General features: G+C 39.9%; 1 protein-coding gene across 2 annotated transcripts in view; it reads right to left on the bottom strand.

Moving 5' to 3' along the window:
- LOC147827397 (cytochrome P450 2J2-like) overlaps positions 1–13,517 on the bottom strand; it is a 61,001-nt gene extending 47,484 nt beyond the window's left edge. The window contains exons 1-5 of one of the 2 annotated variants that reach the window (XM_087214661.1): positions 13,195–13,517; positions 9,269–9,431; positions 6,628–6,777; positions 6,088–6,248; positions 3,476–3,652 (exon numbers count right to left, since the gene is read on the bottom strand). In XM_087214661.1, coding sequence (XP_087070787.1) covers positions 3,476–3,652; positions 6,088–6,248; positions 6,628–6,777; positions 9,269–9,431; positions 13,195–13,404 — 861 coding nt within the window. In that variant the 5' untranslated portion in view covers positions 13,405–13,517. The remainder of the gene's footprint in view (positions 1–3,475; positions 3,653–6,087; positions 6,249–6,627; positions 6,778–9,268; positions 9,432–13,194) is intronic. The other variant, XM_087214660.1, reaches the window with a different exon arrangement.
- Between the last annotated feature and the right edge of the window lie 1,667 nt (positions 13,518–15,184).

The raw sequence follows: 15,184 nt of genomic DNA, 5'->3' as shown, positions 1-15,184 counted from the left end.
AAACTTTCATGCTAAAATCAGGAATCAAACAAGGATGCCCACTATCACCACTCCTGTTCAATGTAGTTCTGGAAACATTAGCCACAGCAATTAGAAAAGAAAAAGAAATAAAAGGAATAAAGATAGGAAAAGAAGAAGTTAAACTGTCATTTACTGATGATATGATACTTTACATAGAAGACCCAAAAATCTCCACCAAAAGACTTCTAGACTTAATTGACAGATTCAGTAGGGCAGCTGGATACAAGGTCAACACTCAAAAAACAATAGCCTTCTTGTACACAAATAACAGACTCACTGAGAGAGAAATTAGGGAAACAATTCCTTTTACAATAGAATCCAAAAAAATGAAATATCTAGAAATCAATCTAACAAAAGAAGCAAAAGACCTCTACATTTAAGTTATATTTCAAAGCTATCATGATAAAAACAGTATGGCCCCAGCACAAAAACATACACGAGGGAGGGTCAATGGAACAGAAGAGAAGATGGAGAAGCAACTCCAAGCACCTTCAATCATTTGATCTTCAAATCACATTCAATAATTACACTGGAGAAAAGAAAACCTCTTTAATAAATGCTTTCAGGAAAACTGGATACCCACAAGCAGAACATAGACTCTAGTCCCTTCTAGACCCATATCTGCCACCATGTTCTAAGCTAAAAGAAAAATAGATCCAGGAACTAAAGGTCAAAATAGAAATAGTCAAACTTCTGGAAGAGAAAGCAGGTGAAATTCTTGAAGTCATAAGAATGAACACAGCCCCTGTGCAGAGGACATGGTACCAAGAAACAAAATGTTACCATATCATATAACGAGGTCCTTCACAGTGAAAGAATCAACCAACAGAGTGAAGAAACAACCTACAGAATGGAAAAAAATATTTTTGCCAGCTATTTCTCAGACTCAGAGCTAATATCTAGAATATATACAGAACTCAAAAAACTTAGATCCTTTGTAATAAAAGATTGAAGGGAAAAATAGAAGACCTAATCCAAATGGGAAAGTGAAATGTAGTTCTCATGGAGGAACTACACATGGCCAATAAATATATGAAAAATTCCAAACTTTGTTGGCGGTCAGGCAAATGCAAATAAAAACAACACTAAGATTCCATCTTAACCCTGAAATAATGACAATCATCAAAAAAAATCAAATAAAAACAAATGTGGGTGAGGCTATTTGTAAAAAGAAACACTTCTACATTGTAGGTGGTAATATAAAAAAGTACAATCACTGTGGAAATAAGTATAGAGATTCACAAAATAATGAAAACTTGAAATTCCATTTGACCCTGCTATTCTCCTGTTATATACTTGTCAAAAAGAGTTGAAGACATCATATTATAGTTGTACATGCATACCCATCTTGGTAGCAGCACAATACATAATAGCTAAATCTTGGAAGCAGCCTATAGGTCCATCAACAGATGAATGGATAAAGAAAATGTGGTATTTACCCACAGTGGAATAGTACTTTGCCATCAAGAAAGACAAAATTGATTCATTCAAAGGAAAATGGATACACCACAAGACCATAATGTAGAGTGAAAGAAATCACACTTAAAGTTTAATATTGCATGTTTTTATATGAAAAACTCAAAATATACACAGAGAGAAAAATCAAAGAGAAATAATATGAAGTCTGGAGATAGATGGTTCTCAAATAGGAAGGAGATCAAGGGATGGAGGGAGATTGGAGGGAGGTCAGTGATAGGGGACGAAAAAGGAATTAAGATGTGTTATGCACAAGTACCAAATCCTAGCAGTAGAATGCAAACATTATACACCAGAAACATGCTAATAAAAATAGGAAATAAGAAAATCAAAATAACCATTTACTTGTACCTGTAATTTTGCAGGTTAGGAATACAGTGGGGCAAAATGAGATTTGAGGGGCCAAACGGGCTTTCTGCAAGACCTATATAACATGTTTGATGTATGATCCAGGACACATCACTTAACATTTCAGTGCTTCAGCCTCCTGCTTTAAAGTGGAAATACTATGCAGCCTTTAAAATGACATGAAGTTTCTGAGAAACAAAAGTCACTTAGCAAATAAATATTTGTGTTGGTAGCACAAAAAATAAGCTAGATTCTCCTATGTACAAATATGCTCCTAGCTCCCTATTAGTCTGCCACTTTAAAACTTTCGTATTTCTTCAATAATTCTATGTGATTGCCACTTTTCCCCTTTCTTTGGGAGGTTCAATTTTTCAAAGTTTTTCTTAATGTTGATGGTCCCACAGCTATATACTACATGGTAGGTAAAGACTCCTCCTCTAAGAAGAAAATAAAGCTTTTCTAAATATTATGCCAATAAGTTGCAGGATGAGGGAAAATGCAAACACATTCATAATCTTCTCACTCCAGAAGGAAAAGTCCTTCATCTGATGAGTCAAAGTTTATGACACTTTTTCACTGACATCTACTACCCACAGGCTCACTGTGCTCAAGGCCATATATTCAGTTTAGCTTTTTACTTCTTCTCACCTGTAATGTGGAAAATGTGTGACACGGGGCATGACAGCAGAGTAGCCCCATTCTAAAGACCTTTAGTTTTCATTCTGGGACCAACTCAGCTTTACCTGTGGTTTGCAGTGGGGGCTGAGACAAGAGGCAGGGAACTAGGCTCAGTCCCAACTAACAAGGAAATGGACTTCTGAAGCTCAACTGCTACTTCCCCTTTGTGTGCCACTCCTTCAGATGTGGGTACAGGAAGAGAAGTGCAGTGCTGGTAAATCTTTTAGAGCTTTCAATGATAACAAATAGCCAGTTGCAGCATGCATGCCATAGGTTCACCAGCTCTGGAATAGGGGATGAAAAGGCAGCATATTTGGACATTCTCAGGACCTTAAGCCAAATGTCATCAGACATTTATTTTTATTTCTGATTGTTTCAGCAGTCCTCAGGTCATGAAAACCTACATGTATGAAATATTGCCTCTAGTTTTACTTCCTGTCTTTGAATAAAAAGTGATCTTCAGGGACGTCCTTACCCCAAAGTTTTGTGTGTTAATTTCAGGCTAAGAAGGTCTTGCAGATGTGATTAATTTAAGGATTTAGAGGTAGAAACATTATCATGAATAATCCTTATATGAGAGACAGCAGATTGTCAGACTCAGGGGGAGAAGATGTACAGACAGAACTCCAGCTCAGGGAGGAGAGAGGATGCTACTCTCCTGATACCGAAGATTGAGAAAGGGGCCACAAAACCAGGAATGCAGTTGGCCTCCAGAAGGAGGAGAGTCAAGGAAGTGAAGTCTTCAAACCTCCAATGATGCTGGCCTGGCCAACACCTTGAGTTTCCCAGAGGCAAAATGATCTTGGATTTCTGTCATCTCAAACTCTAAGAGAGCACTGTGCTATTTTAATCCACAGAGTTGCAGATGCTTGTCAGAGCTGCAATTTGAAACCAACATGCTGCTCTTTGTCCTTGAAAAACACAACATGGAAACCAACTTTGTTTTTCTCACCTGTGCCATTTCCTTGAGGTAAGCATCAATAAAGTCTCTTGGGTCATCGGGATTCCAGTCTCTCTTGTGATTTTCAATCACACGAGAAACAAATGATTTCAGTTTGTCCCAGCCTCTGAAGAGAGTATGATGAGGTCCAGGGAGGAATTCCATTATCCGTGGAAAGAAATTGTACAGCTAATGGAGAGAAGCAAAGTGATCATGGAGACAACACACAACTGCTTTTGCACTTTTTGTGACCATCTTCTCCTTCCATCTCTTTTATTTGCTCACACTAACCCTGTGGTGTCACATGGAGTCCTCTCTCCTCTCATCTCTCTTACAGGAATCTCAATTCTCCATCCAACATATACTGAGCTTCAGACTCCATCTCACTGCCCCCCCCCACACATGTTTGCCACACTACTGCAAAGCACCACCTTCCCCTACCCGGATGCTGACATTGTTTTAGTTGTTTCTTGATTCTTCTTCTAACTACTTCCCAGCCTGTTCTTCTACACAGCTGGCAGAGGGATCCTTAAACACTTAGACTATATACTTTTATTCTCTCAACTGTACAATTCCTGTTCATTATACTTAAGATAAAGGTCAGTCTTTGTCCTATAAACCCTACAGTAGTGTCCCCTACAGATTGGGCACATGCCTTCTATCTCTCCCTGCCATCCTTGACTACACATCCCAGTCATGAGGCCTTTGTGGTCCCATCAAGGATGTTCCTCATTAAGGCCTTTGGGAGGCGCTGTTCCCACTGATTAGAAAGCTCTTCCCCTGAATTCTCTCTAACATCAGCTCCTCAGTGCATATAGTTGCTACTGAAATATCACTTCTCTGGAGCTTATAACTGAAGGTTCTGTAAGTGCCTTTCCAGCCTGTATTCCCTTATCTTGATTAATGTTCCTTAGTGGAAATATCACTTTGTGTGTGTGTGTGTGTGTGTGTATGTGTGTGTGTGTTTGCATGTGCACACACTCCCAAACAATTGATTGTGTATGGTGGTCTCAACTAGTATGATGCCATCTCCATTCAGGTAAGACTTGGTATTATATACTGAAATCAATTGCTGGTGAATGGAACATAAAATGAGAAGTGTACAAAAGAACAAAATGCAAATATGTGACCTCAAATGAGACAGAGGTCAATATGACTGTTCTGCTACTTTCTTGTTTTAATAGATTGGTAATAGGTATAATAATAGTAATGTATTTTTTGATCCTTTATTTAACTAGCTTGAAGTTAAGGGGTGCATCTCTGGGCGAGGTGCTAGGGTGACTCTGGAGACTGTATGACAGATGATACATATGGTATATAACACAGGAGTGGTATACTACTGTCTTATTTGCTTACACATTCAGATATCAACTTTACACACTTGTTGCTCTGTTTCATTTCCATGAGACTGTTGTAAAAGATAGAATAGATAAAGTACACGCCATTGCCTATCAAAATGTCTGGTATACATGAGGAATCCAAGAAACATTTATTAGACTTACCCTATGGCTCTTTCTATTTCCCTCACAGGAATTTCTTTTTCCCCAGGCAACCACTAAATTTTCTTAATGTTCTAACTCTATTAATAGGAGAAAAGGAAATGGCACTGTTGGACTGGGGACTTTCATGACTCTGAGTGACAAGAAGGAACACAAAGAAACTTTGACAATAATTAAAATGGTTTACATTTCTTATGCCCTTTCTGTTTTCTAGCAGTCATCCTAATGCAGCAGTCAGTTTTCTGTGATAGAATCATGAAGCTCCATGAAAAGACACTAGTCAGGAACAAGTACCAGCAGTTTTGAAATATTTGCCTTTCTTTATGTCTACACATATATGCAAGATGAGTGAGGCGTGTCCATGTGGACACTTGCACAGGAATGAGGATGGCACCTTGATTCATAACGTTCGATACCTGAAAACAACTCAAATGACCAGCAGTGAAATACTGATTAGCCACCATGGCACATTCACACAATGGAATGTTAGTTTGTTTAAAAAAATACAGATGAATCTCAAAAGAACCCTGCTGAATGGAAAACTGGACCTAGAAAAATGCATCTGAGGGAGAAAAGAGAGAACCATGTAGAGTGGAGCATGGAAAGGATACACAAAAGCAAGGGCAATATTGTTGTTCTAATCAAAAGACCAATAGATGCAGGTTATGTAAAATTCTGTAGTTTCTGTGAATGACAGAATTATTTTGTATAGAGTAAACATTCACACCTGTAATCACAGGTTGAAGAAGGAGGATCACTGCAAGTTCAAGGTCAGATGGGGCTACCTACCAAGATATTCTCTTAAAAATGACAGAAAGAAAGAAAGAGAGAGAAAGAAAGACAGACAGACTAGAGTTGGTCTGGAAAATGTAGCTTAGTGGTGAATTGCTTGCCTACCATGCCTGAGACCCTGGGTTCAAAGACCAGTGGCAAAAGGAAAAGGAAGAAAAAGACAAGGAAAGGAATAACTAAATCCAACAGATTGACTTTAAATAGTTTTTGTTAAATTCAGTATTAAATCACTATACTTTTGGTTTAACCAGTAAGAAAACCTAAAGGAAGAACTACTTGAGTCTGACAGCAGCCCAATATTCCTGAGCAAGATGCAGGAGGAGAAGTGCTTACTTGGCACATAAGAGATGTTTCCAAATGGGTAACCTCATCCAGTAACCTCAGCAGCTCCTGAAACTCAGCATCCTGGTAGTCAAAGCGTTCCCCAAAGATGATAGAGCAAATTATATTGGAAACTGCATTGTTGATCTTGAAGTGAGGGTTGAAAGGCTGTCCTGGAGGTGGAGGAAGGAAGAGATGAGTCCTTCAAAAATGTACTGGTTTGTCTCTATATTTTTATAGAAAGTCTGCTGTATATATCTAGTAGACAACCATATTTGAAGCTCCAGCCACAACATCTAAGATATACTAAGGACTCGTTCAATGTAATGGTAAGTGAATTTATGATCAGGGTTTAAATTTAGTAGAATGTTTAATGCATGTCTAACTGTGTTGTGTCCTCCTTGAGGGTAGTATCATTGGAAGGTGTTCACTATTCTATTTCAGGGCCTAGCACAGTGATGGGCACAGGGATTGCATTTAGCCTCTTAAAAAGTATCTGATCAATGACTGGATGGGTCCCAACTTCCCATACCTAAACTATGAAATGCTCACCCTTCTCCTCTGCTATGACCTCAGCAAGGTGGTAGGCTTCTTCCTGGATGCGTTCCTCTAGGCTCTTCTTTCCTAAACCAAAGTTCCTTAGTGTGGTCAGGGTGAACCTTCTTTGTTCCTTCCATATTTGGCCATTGGACATGATCAGTCCTGGGGAAATGGAAGTCAACAGGATGCTATTCTGATACCATTATGCAAATACATGACAATTGTATGGACATGTGCATCAGATAAGAAGGAAGAGGGGTATTAATATTCTCGAAATTTATTCAGAGCCATACCCCCAAAGCAATGAACATAATTTAACATTTACTGGATAACATTCACTAACTGCTCACACTATTATTTTTATCTTTTTTTGTCATTTGGTGCTCACAGAAACAATACAGGGTAGTTTTACATAACATCACTTACAGTCTATTTTACTGATGAGAAATATAAGGAACTGGGGATAAAGGATGAAGTGAACTTTGCAAGATAAGTTAAGCAGATGTTCAAATTGTAGTCTGCCAGTGTCCAGTCCCCATGCATTGATTATTTAGTAAAGCATTAGTGTTAAAGTAAAGACCAGTACTATAGATATAGAAAAGCCAAAGCCCACAGGAATAAGAAGGCACCAAAAGTATTTACAGGTGAAGTGTTACCCAAACCTGGGCTTAAAAGATGAGGAATGATTCAAGAAAGCAAGAAGGAATGAATTTTCTACAGAAAAAAAAACACCACAGGTACAGATGCAGAATGCCATGTTGTGTTCCGTAAACCTTTATTTATTTCATAACACAGGCAATGGCAAGCCCTTTTCCATGTCTTAATTTCTAGGCCATTCTTCAACTCCTTTATGTTCCTGTGTCTGTCCTTCACCATCACATTGAAATGGTCTTCTTTGTTGAGAGTCCAGAGGAATCTTCAACCCCATTTTAAGTAGTCTTTCCTCAGCTCCACACACTTTTTCTTTGAATGACTCCTGTCTGGTAGTCGTCAAGAGAGGACACATACAGATTTTTCATTAAATCTCTGTGAAGAACTTATTATTTTGTGGTTCATTTTCTTTTCTGAAATCTCGAAATGGTGGAGGTCTTCATGATTAGGTTCCTAGACTCCTCTCTTCTCATCCCACATTCCATTTTTGGAAATCCTTTCACCATCTACTTCTGTCCCAGAACTCGGTACAAATTAATACTAACCATTTGATTTTGTCAATTTAAAGCACTGAAAACTTGGCCCATCCATGTTTCAATTCTTGACTTTATCCATGCTATTCCCAATGTAAGCCAAACCTTCCTGAGTGTTCTACTCTTCTTAAGTGTTCCTCATCCCATCAGGTGGAAACTGTGTGGCAAGCACTAAAGTCCTCATTGTCTCTACACTGAGGTCATTGTGTCTTATTAGGCTACCTATTGATTACTTGAAATCCATGTAATGTCACCATTACCATCCATTCCTAACACACGGTCATTTCTTCCCTTTTGCCTGGTCTAAGCTGTTACTTTCTATGTCCTAAAATCTACAAAACTCTCTTGCTATCTCAAATGCATTTTTGTCATGCTATCCTGGAGAGTCTTAATAATGTACTGTACCTGATTTTTTTCTCCAATTAATATCATTCAAGAGCTTTCACTTTCCCTAGGATAAAAACCAATATCCTTACCAAGAACTTTCATGAGCTATTCCTAGCCAGGCAGTTTTAACTCCATTTAATTATCTCCTTTAAAATCCTGAGCACCCATCATTGGACACATTTTATTTCCTCAAGTATTTTGTCCTTATTCTAATGTCAGGGTCTCTTCATATTATATTCTCCTTGACTGAGTGATTTTATAAACATTATTACCTCAAATATCTTTAGTCATATCAACTTTTGCTGAATTCCAGGACTACATTAGATTCTCACAGCAAGGGTTTCATAGAGTTTTTTTTTTCATTATTGCAGTTAATGGATGCTGTGCTTCTCTCTGAATAGGATGACAGTCGCATCAGACATGTATATGAACCACATTCTTCTCTCATTTATTCCTAGCACCATGGTTTCCATGCCAGTACTTGCATGTAGAATTAATTCAGGGACTATTTCCAAAAGGAATTTGATGCTTTTGGAATGGATGCTTTGATATTTGAATAGATTGAGGTTTGGATTTCAAATTATAGATGTTTAAGTTTACTTAATGATGCTTTTAATTATCCATGCCAACCTGTTCTTTTATGGATTAGAAGGTGTTAGATACACTGTGTGACAGGTCCTTAAAGATAAAGAATAAAAAACTAGAAGCAAGTAGAGGGAGAAGCAGAATGAAGCAAAATCATATCCATTTTCTTATGGGAAGAGGTTCAAAATGGGGAAACAAAAAGACATAACGCATTGCCTCCTCCTGTGCTGTGAATGCATGTTGCGGTCACTTTATTATCCAAGCATGCAGAGTGACTCCTGCAGGATACGTGGATTCTTCCAGATCTTCATCAAGACCAATGCTCTGAAGGACTCAGATGAGGTCCTCCCACCAGGGAATGTAAGCACCCAACTTCCTCTGCTAGGTAAAATTTCATAATGTAACAGTTGAGAGGAGTTTAGGAAAATTATACACACAGAGGCACTTTTACCATACATGTACATTTCAAACCCACTTACCAAAGTCTAGGAACTTACCCCTTTTACTGAATACACGGTTTCGAATAGGGCTCAAGGGACGATTCATATAATTCTGGTCTGTGTGGGTAAGGACTTCTTTGATTAAGGGCAATCCAGTCACAAGCACAGCAGATGAGTAAGCCAAATCCATACTAACAATGTTACCATATTTCTTCACATACTAAAAAACAGTGAATTAGTCAGAGTTGAATATGCACATCTACGTGTCTAGTGACAGAGGGTAAGGATATCAAAAGAGCTTGTGTTGAAGGGATTTTGGGTTTGTTTGAGGAGCTGGCTGCACCATGGCTCTGTGGGACATGTTTCTGAACTATTTCCCTCCTCACAATCAAGTCAAATTCAATGCACTTCAGGATGGAAGTTTTCTTAAAAATGTATTCAAATCTTCATATCTTGTTTGGGAATGAAAGAGTCACTGTCTTCCAGGGGAAAAGTGTTTGTTACAGAGCACTGCCAATGTCTTAGGTTGAAGTCAGTTCTGGGGCTGCCATAAATGCCTAACTTCAACAGCTCGCAATCTAATGGGGAATTATTGTAAATCAATAATTATTATTAACTTTCTGTCCCATACATTATTTGGTGGAGGGAATGGAGGAAGTTTAGAAGATGAACAAGGTGCAAGGTGGTTGCCTGGAAAAAGAATACTCTCAGTTGGAAAGAGATGGGGATCAAGATTCTCTGAGCGATATCAAGACTGACGATCCCATCATAAATGGAATATCTGCATATGGTTTGTTTCCAATGAGAAGTCTAAAGAGGTGTGAGTAGGAGAGGAGGTGTAAGGTGAGCAGAATTGTCTGAAGTTTGGAGTCCTAGGACAGGTCAGAATCCAGGTTCTGCCTCTTCATTTCTGTATGATTTTGGGGGGCAAATTATGTAACTTTTCCTGTATTGTAATTTACAAATCAATAGAATGGAAGCTACTATTCTTTTCTATATTTCAGATAAGATTAGTAAACATAATATTAAGAAAACTCTGATTATTTACATTTTAGAAAATGCTCTTTATAGAGAATGTTCTGGTAGTGACAGCAGTGAAGGAATGGGGAGGGAAATGAGGCCATGGTGTGATAGAGCTCATACAGCAACCAGTCAGATAACTGATGTCTGGCCTTCAACCAGCAACTGGGTTTTCTGAAGCACATTGCAATAAGGTTTTGAAAAAAGGAGCAGGGTGAAAAACATAGAAATATGCATTACCTATGTGCTTGGGATCCTGGCAGTAACCTCATATTCAGTAATTTATCTTTATAATAAGCCTATACAGCAGGGACAGTGAAACACTTTGAGACCTCTTGCCCATGCTCAACCCAAAATCCACTTATTCATCACAAAGTGACAACACTTCAATTAAATCTGCATGTCCAGTTGCTGGGATGATGCAGGCCTTGTCTGGAGTGCTGCCAGAGGGTGTTCTTCATGCCCAATGCAGCACGTGTACCCTAGGTTCACTGCCACTGCTATAAACTATTCCTTTCTCTTTTAGAAAAAGAAGCACAGGGAGGTAGCACACACCTAGTGGTGGAATTAGTGGTTCTTCCTAACACACTCTGTAGTTCTCATTTTTCAGTGAAACTATAAATACATTTCTCTGTGTTCTTTGCAGTGATGGAGCTGCCTACATACTAGCTGGCCATATGACTTCCTCATCAAAAATCCCATTTCCCAGTCTCTCCAGGTGTGGACAAAATGACCCAAGAAGTGGTTGTGTGTGCATCTTGGGACTCACAGCTTCAATCACAGCTGCTTTCTCACCACCACCTGAGATAGGAGACAGGGCGTGGCTTAGGCTACCTGGGAAGAGAGGCTTGGTGGGATCCCAGGATCTACACAGCACTGCCTCTCAAGAACCCACATCCCCAGGCTTCTCTTGGGTTCCCAGGAGATGTGGACAGCATAAAAGAGATGGGAAATGACAAGGAGCCCACTATCATGACTCTTTATCGGAGCCCATCCTATCTCCCAGACTCCCTGGGTATATTTTTATTTTTGCTTTTCTCTTTTCCTCAATTGTCCAGCCCAAGTTTACTCTGCAGAGCTAGTTTCTCCCTGACCCCATTTTTCACATAAGTTTTGTCATCATTTTTGGCTTGTTTTGTTCAGTTCTTTTTCAAGCTAAGACCTGGAGCACCTTTAATTGATGAGCCATTTCTAAAGGCAACTACTAGATAACACACCCACTTCCTGTTCCCCTTCCCATTGGACACAACTCACACAGAATGATGTTGCTGTAAGACAGAAGCAATAACACAGAAGGAACTGGAGTGTGAATGATGCTGTGGGACAAAGTCCCCCTATCCTCTACTACACGCTTATGTTTGAGCACCTGTCAGTGAGAACTAACGTTCACTCCTGTTTACATCGTTGTATTTCAGGTTTTCTTTCTTACAAGCAGCTTGATGACAAGTTACCTATCAATTCATACAATTTATGTACTATGCACTTACTTTATACTCTGATGAGACCTTTTTCTTTTGTTTCAATAAAGATTCCTAACATCAGCCACATAGCTATGGTCAGAAATGTTTAGAAAGTGGGAGAGGGAGAGTAGTGAAGTTGCCCACCTGCCATACAAACTGCCTGGTTTCCTCCCCTTTCTCTCACCATGCTTAAGCACATGACATCTCACTTGTTTAAAATTTCCTGTTTTTTCCTCCACTCAGCCAATTGCCAAACATTCCTTTAAAATCCTATCAGTTTCTTCCAGTGCTGTACAAAGGTCATCCTCAGGGAGGCCCATGGACAGTGATAACATCTCTTGCCACCTGCTTGGTTTCAGAGTTTCCACCACCCATCTTATCACACTCTGTCCTGTACTGTGCCTGGCACTGTTAGCACTTACAATGTCTTCCAAGAGACACAAGCCTATGAATAATATCCAGTAACTATGCCCCCAAAAGTTAATTATTCTCTAGTTACATCATGAAATGTCAGGTTACATGTACGGAAAACATTTACAAGTTATATAAAGTTTAGTTCAAGGTTCTGTTTTCCAGAATCTACTGAAACAATCTGGGCCAATCACATTACTCCTTCTTCTTGCCAAGTTTTCTCCATGGTACAATGGAATTGTCATGAGCTGAAACCTAACATATATGCTTACTGTGAAGACTGAATGGAAATGAACCCAAAATCCTGATCGAAAACTTAACACACTATTAGTGTTAGGATTTCCTCACTGCAAGAATGCTAATGTAATTGTAACCTAAGTATACCATTTATCTGATTGTTTTATATTACAGATACATAAAAATCAAACATATATAATAAAAATTACCTGTTTCATCAAAATAATCATTGAGTCAGGGATAAGATTCAAGACTCAGTTTCACTGCTCTCCTATTTTTGACACTAGGAACCTTCTCCAGCTACATCTGTCCTTGCAAAACAAGGACCCAGATGGAACTGATCCCCAGTGACTCCTGAAGGAAGCTGCATCCAGTGGCATGGGAGGCAGTGAGAGGAAGGAGAATTGAAGGATGACTTTGGTGAGTGCACTGCAGGGGAGGGGACTGAGGCCAGCACTCAGGAAGTGTGGCAGGGGGCTGTCCCTGGAGCAGGGTGAGGAGTTAGGAGGCCCTATCAATGCTTTGCATGCCTGGAATGGAGCCTCTGAGAAGGAAAGTTCCACATTTTTTGAAAGGATAAGAACACAAAAACAGACAAGCAGTTTTGGTTTTAACTTTTAACATCTAAGACAGGACAATATGGCCTATGGGACATAACACATTGGAACAAGAAACATTTAGCTATATTCCACCATTACAAAGGGCAGATGGGTGAGGCCAGCAAGGCAGAGGAAGCAGAAGCTGAAAGCAGGGTTCCCGCAGGTTCCCAGCTCCAGCCTGGGAGCCACCCTAGTGTCTCCTGTACTGGAGTTCAGGGTGGGGGTGTGGATGCAGCCAGCCTCTCATCACTCCTACCTGCTTAAGTGCCAGATGAGTCTTTTCAAGGTCCAGGTGGAAGAAGCTTCCCAGGAAAGGAAGGCACCAGGGCCCCGGAGGGTAGTTCTTTGGGCGCTTGCTTTTGAGGAAGTCTGCAAAGAACAGGAAGGCAACAGTGCCCAGGAGAAGAGTGTGGAGGTGGAGTGCGCCCCAGAGGGCGGCCACCAGGGAGCCCACCACGACCAGCATGTGGAGGACCAGTGCTAGGCCTTCTGTGGACCACACAGAGGACTGTCTCTGTCTATCACCACTTAAGTGTCCAGGTTGTCCAGGATCATCAGTCCAGCCCTGCCCCCTCTTTCCTGCAGCTCCTCCCTTCCTGGCCTGGCTGTTCAGTCACCTGAACCAGGCCTCTGTTGCACTCCTGGACAGGGGATAGACACTTTGAACCCCTGGGACTGCCCACATCCTTCCTGGAAGAGGCTGGCTAGGTGTAATTTCTTTTTAGTCATAAAATCCATTTTCTTGCACATACCCAAGGGTCAGATGCTGTGCTTAACATTTCAGGGCCATCTCAGCATGAGAGCTCCACAGTCAGTGGAGCAGGAATTTCCCCTCCCCCTGTCACCCAGGCCTGTAAGCTCTCTGGTAACAGCAGCTCTAGGCCTATCTTAGGAACTTGCCGTCAGGCAGCAGTGTGACATGCTGGGCTTCGTTTTCACAGAGCCATCATTTCAGTCCTGACTTCCAGTTGAACACTCACTAAATATGAATAAGTGAATCTCTGAGTGTGAAAGATATCCACAGGAAGCCTTCTCTTTGAGAGTGCTCTGAAACAGAAAAAGAGTTGCATCAAAGTTCCTAGCACTGAGCAATGTTCATAGTAGGTGGTTAGTTAACATTTACTACAGAAATATCTTTATCCTGAGCTAGCTTTCTTTCTTTCTTTTTCTTTCTTTCTTTCTCTTTCTTTCTTTTTCTTTTCTCTTTCTTTCTTTCCTTCTTTCTTTTCTTCTTTCTTTCCTCCTTTCTTTCTGCCTGATTGTGAAGTTCCTCTGTGTCCAGGCTCCAAACTCCATACCAGGCTGTGGTGCCTACCTGTTTCTCCCCATCTGAGAGTACTCAAAACAAGAAGCACAGTTGTGGGAGACTTCAGCACACATGCACAGATTCAAGGTAGACATACACAGTCTGCATAAAAATCTTTTCAATGAAAACAGTACAAGGAAAGTTGCAATTTTAGTTTTTCCAAGCAAGGGTTAGAGGGTGTAGTGATGATGTAGCAAGTGTCCTTCCAGTCCACATGTTCCTGTTGTAAAACAGTTGTTATGCAATCATACACTATTTCTAAAATTCATGCAGAAAATGTTTTCTGGTACTCAACTGCTTTTTAAACTGTCTTGTTCCTTATTCCATGTTATTATCCTGATTTATGCACATGGCACTAATTCATTTGATTTGACAAATAATCTTATATTACTATATCTCAATGTATTTGCTTCTTCCTATATCAACAGTTATTTAGTTTAGTTTTCCTCCACTTCTCTTTTTATCTGTTTTGCATTAAAAATAATGTTAGAGATACTTAACTTTATAATGGCAAAATTAGAGGCTCTTCTCATAGACTTCTTAGGGAAACAATGATATTTTATAAATCTTTATTTACAAAACACAAAAATCTTTGAAATTTGTTCTCTGGCATTCAAAAAATCAAGAAAGTTTTATTCAAGGAAAATCTAGGGCCTGGATGCCCTCATCAGAACCAAGGCAGCACAACTGTGCACTAAGTCAGCCTCTCTCCTTTATGAAGTTCCCAGCCTCAGGTATTTTGTTATAGCCACAGGGAACTGACTAACTCAGCATCTTTGATAAATGTTGTGGCATGGAGCACAGTGGGCCCAGAGTTTCAAGGATGGACAGAGAACCAAAGCCCTGCACTGAGAAGCAGAAACCTAAGGCCCAAAGTTCAAGGAGGGTGGCTCATGGCTAGACAGAAGAGGGAAGCAATGACATGAGTGTTAGCAAGGAG

The sequence above is a fragment of the Heterocephalus glaber genome, unplaced genomic scaffold, assembly GCF_053883595.1.
Source record: "Heterocephalus glaber isolate CG9 unplaced genomic scaffold, H.glaber_assembly_v1.0 deba00001447, whole genome shotgun sequence".
NCBI lineage: Eukaryota > Metazoa > Chordata > Mammalia > Rodentia > Bathyergidae > Heterocephalus > Heterocephalus glaber.
This window is presented reverse-complemented; position numbering and strand designations above follow the sequence as displayed.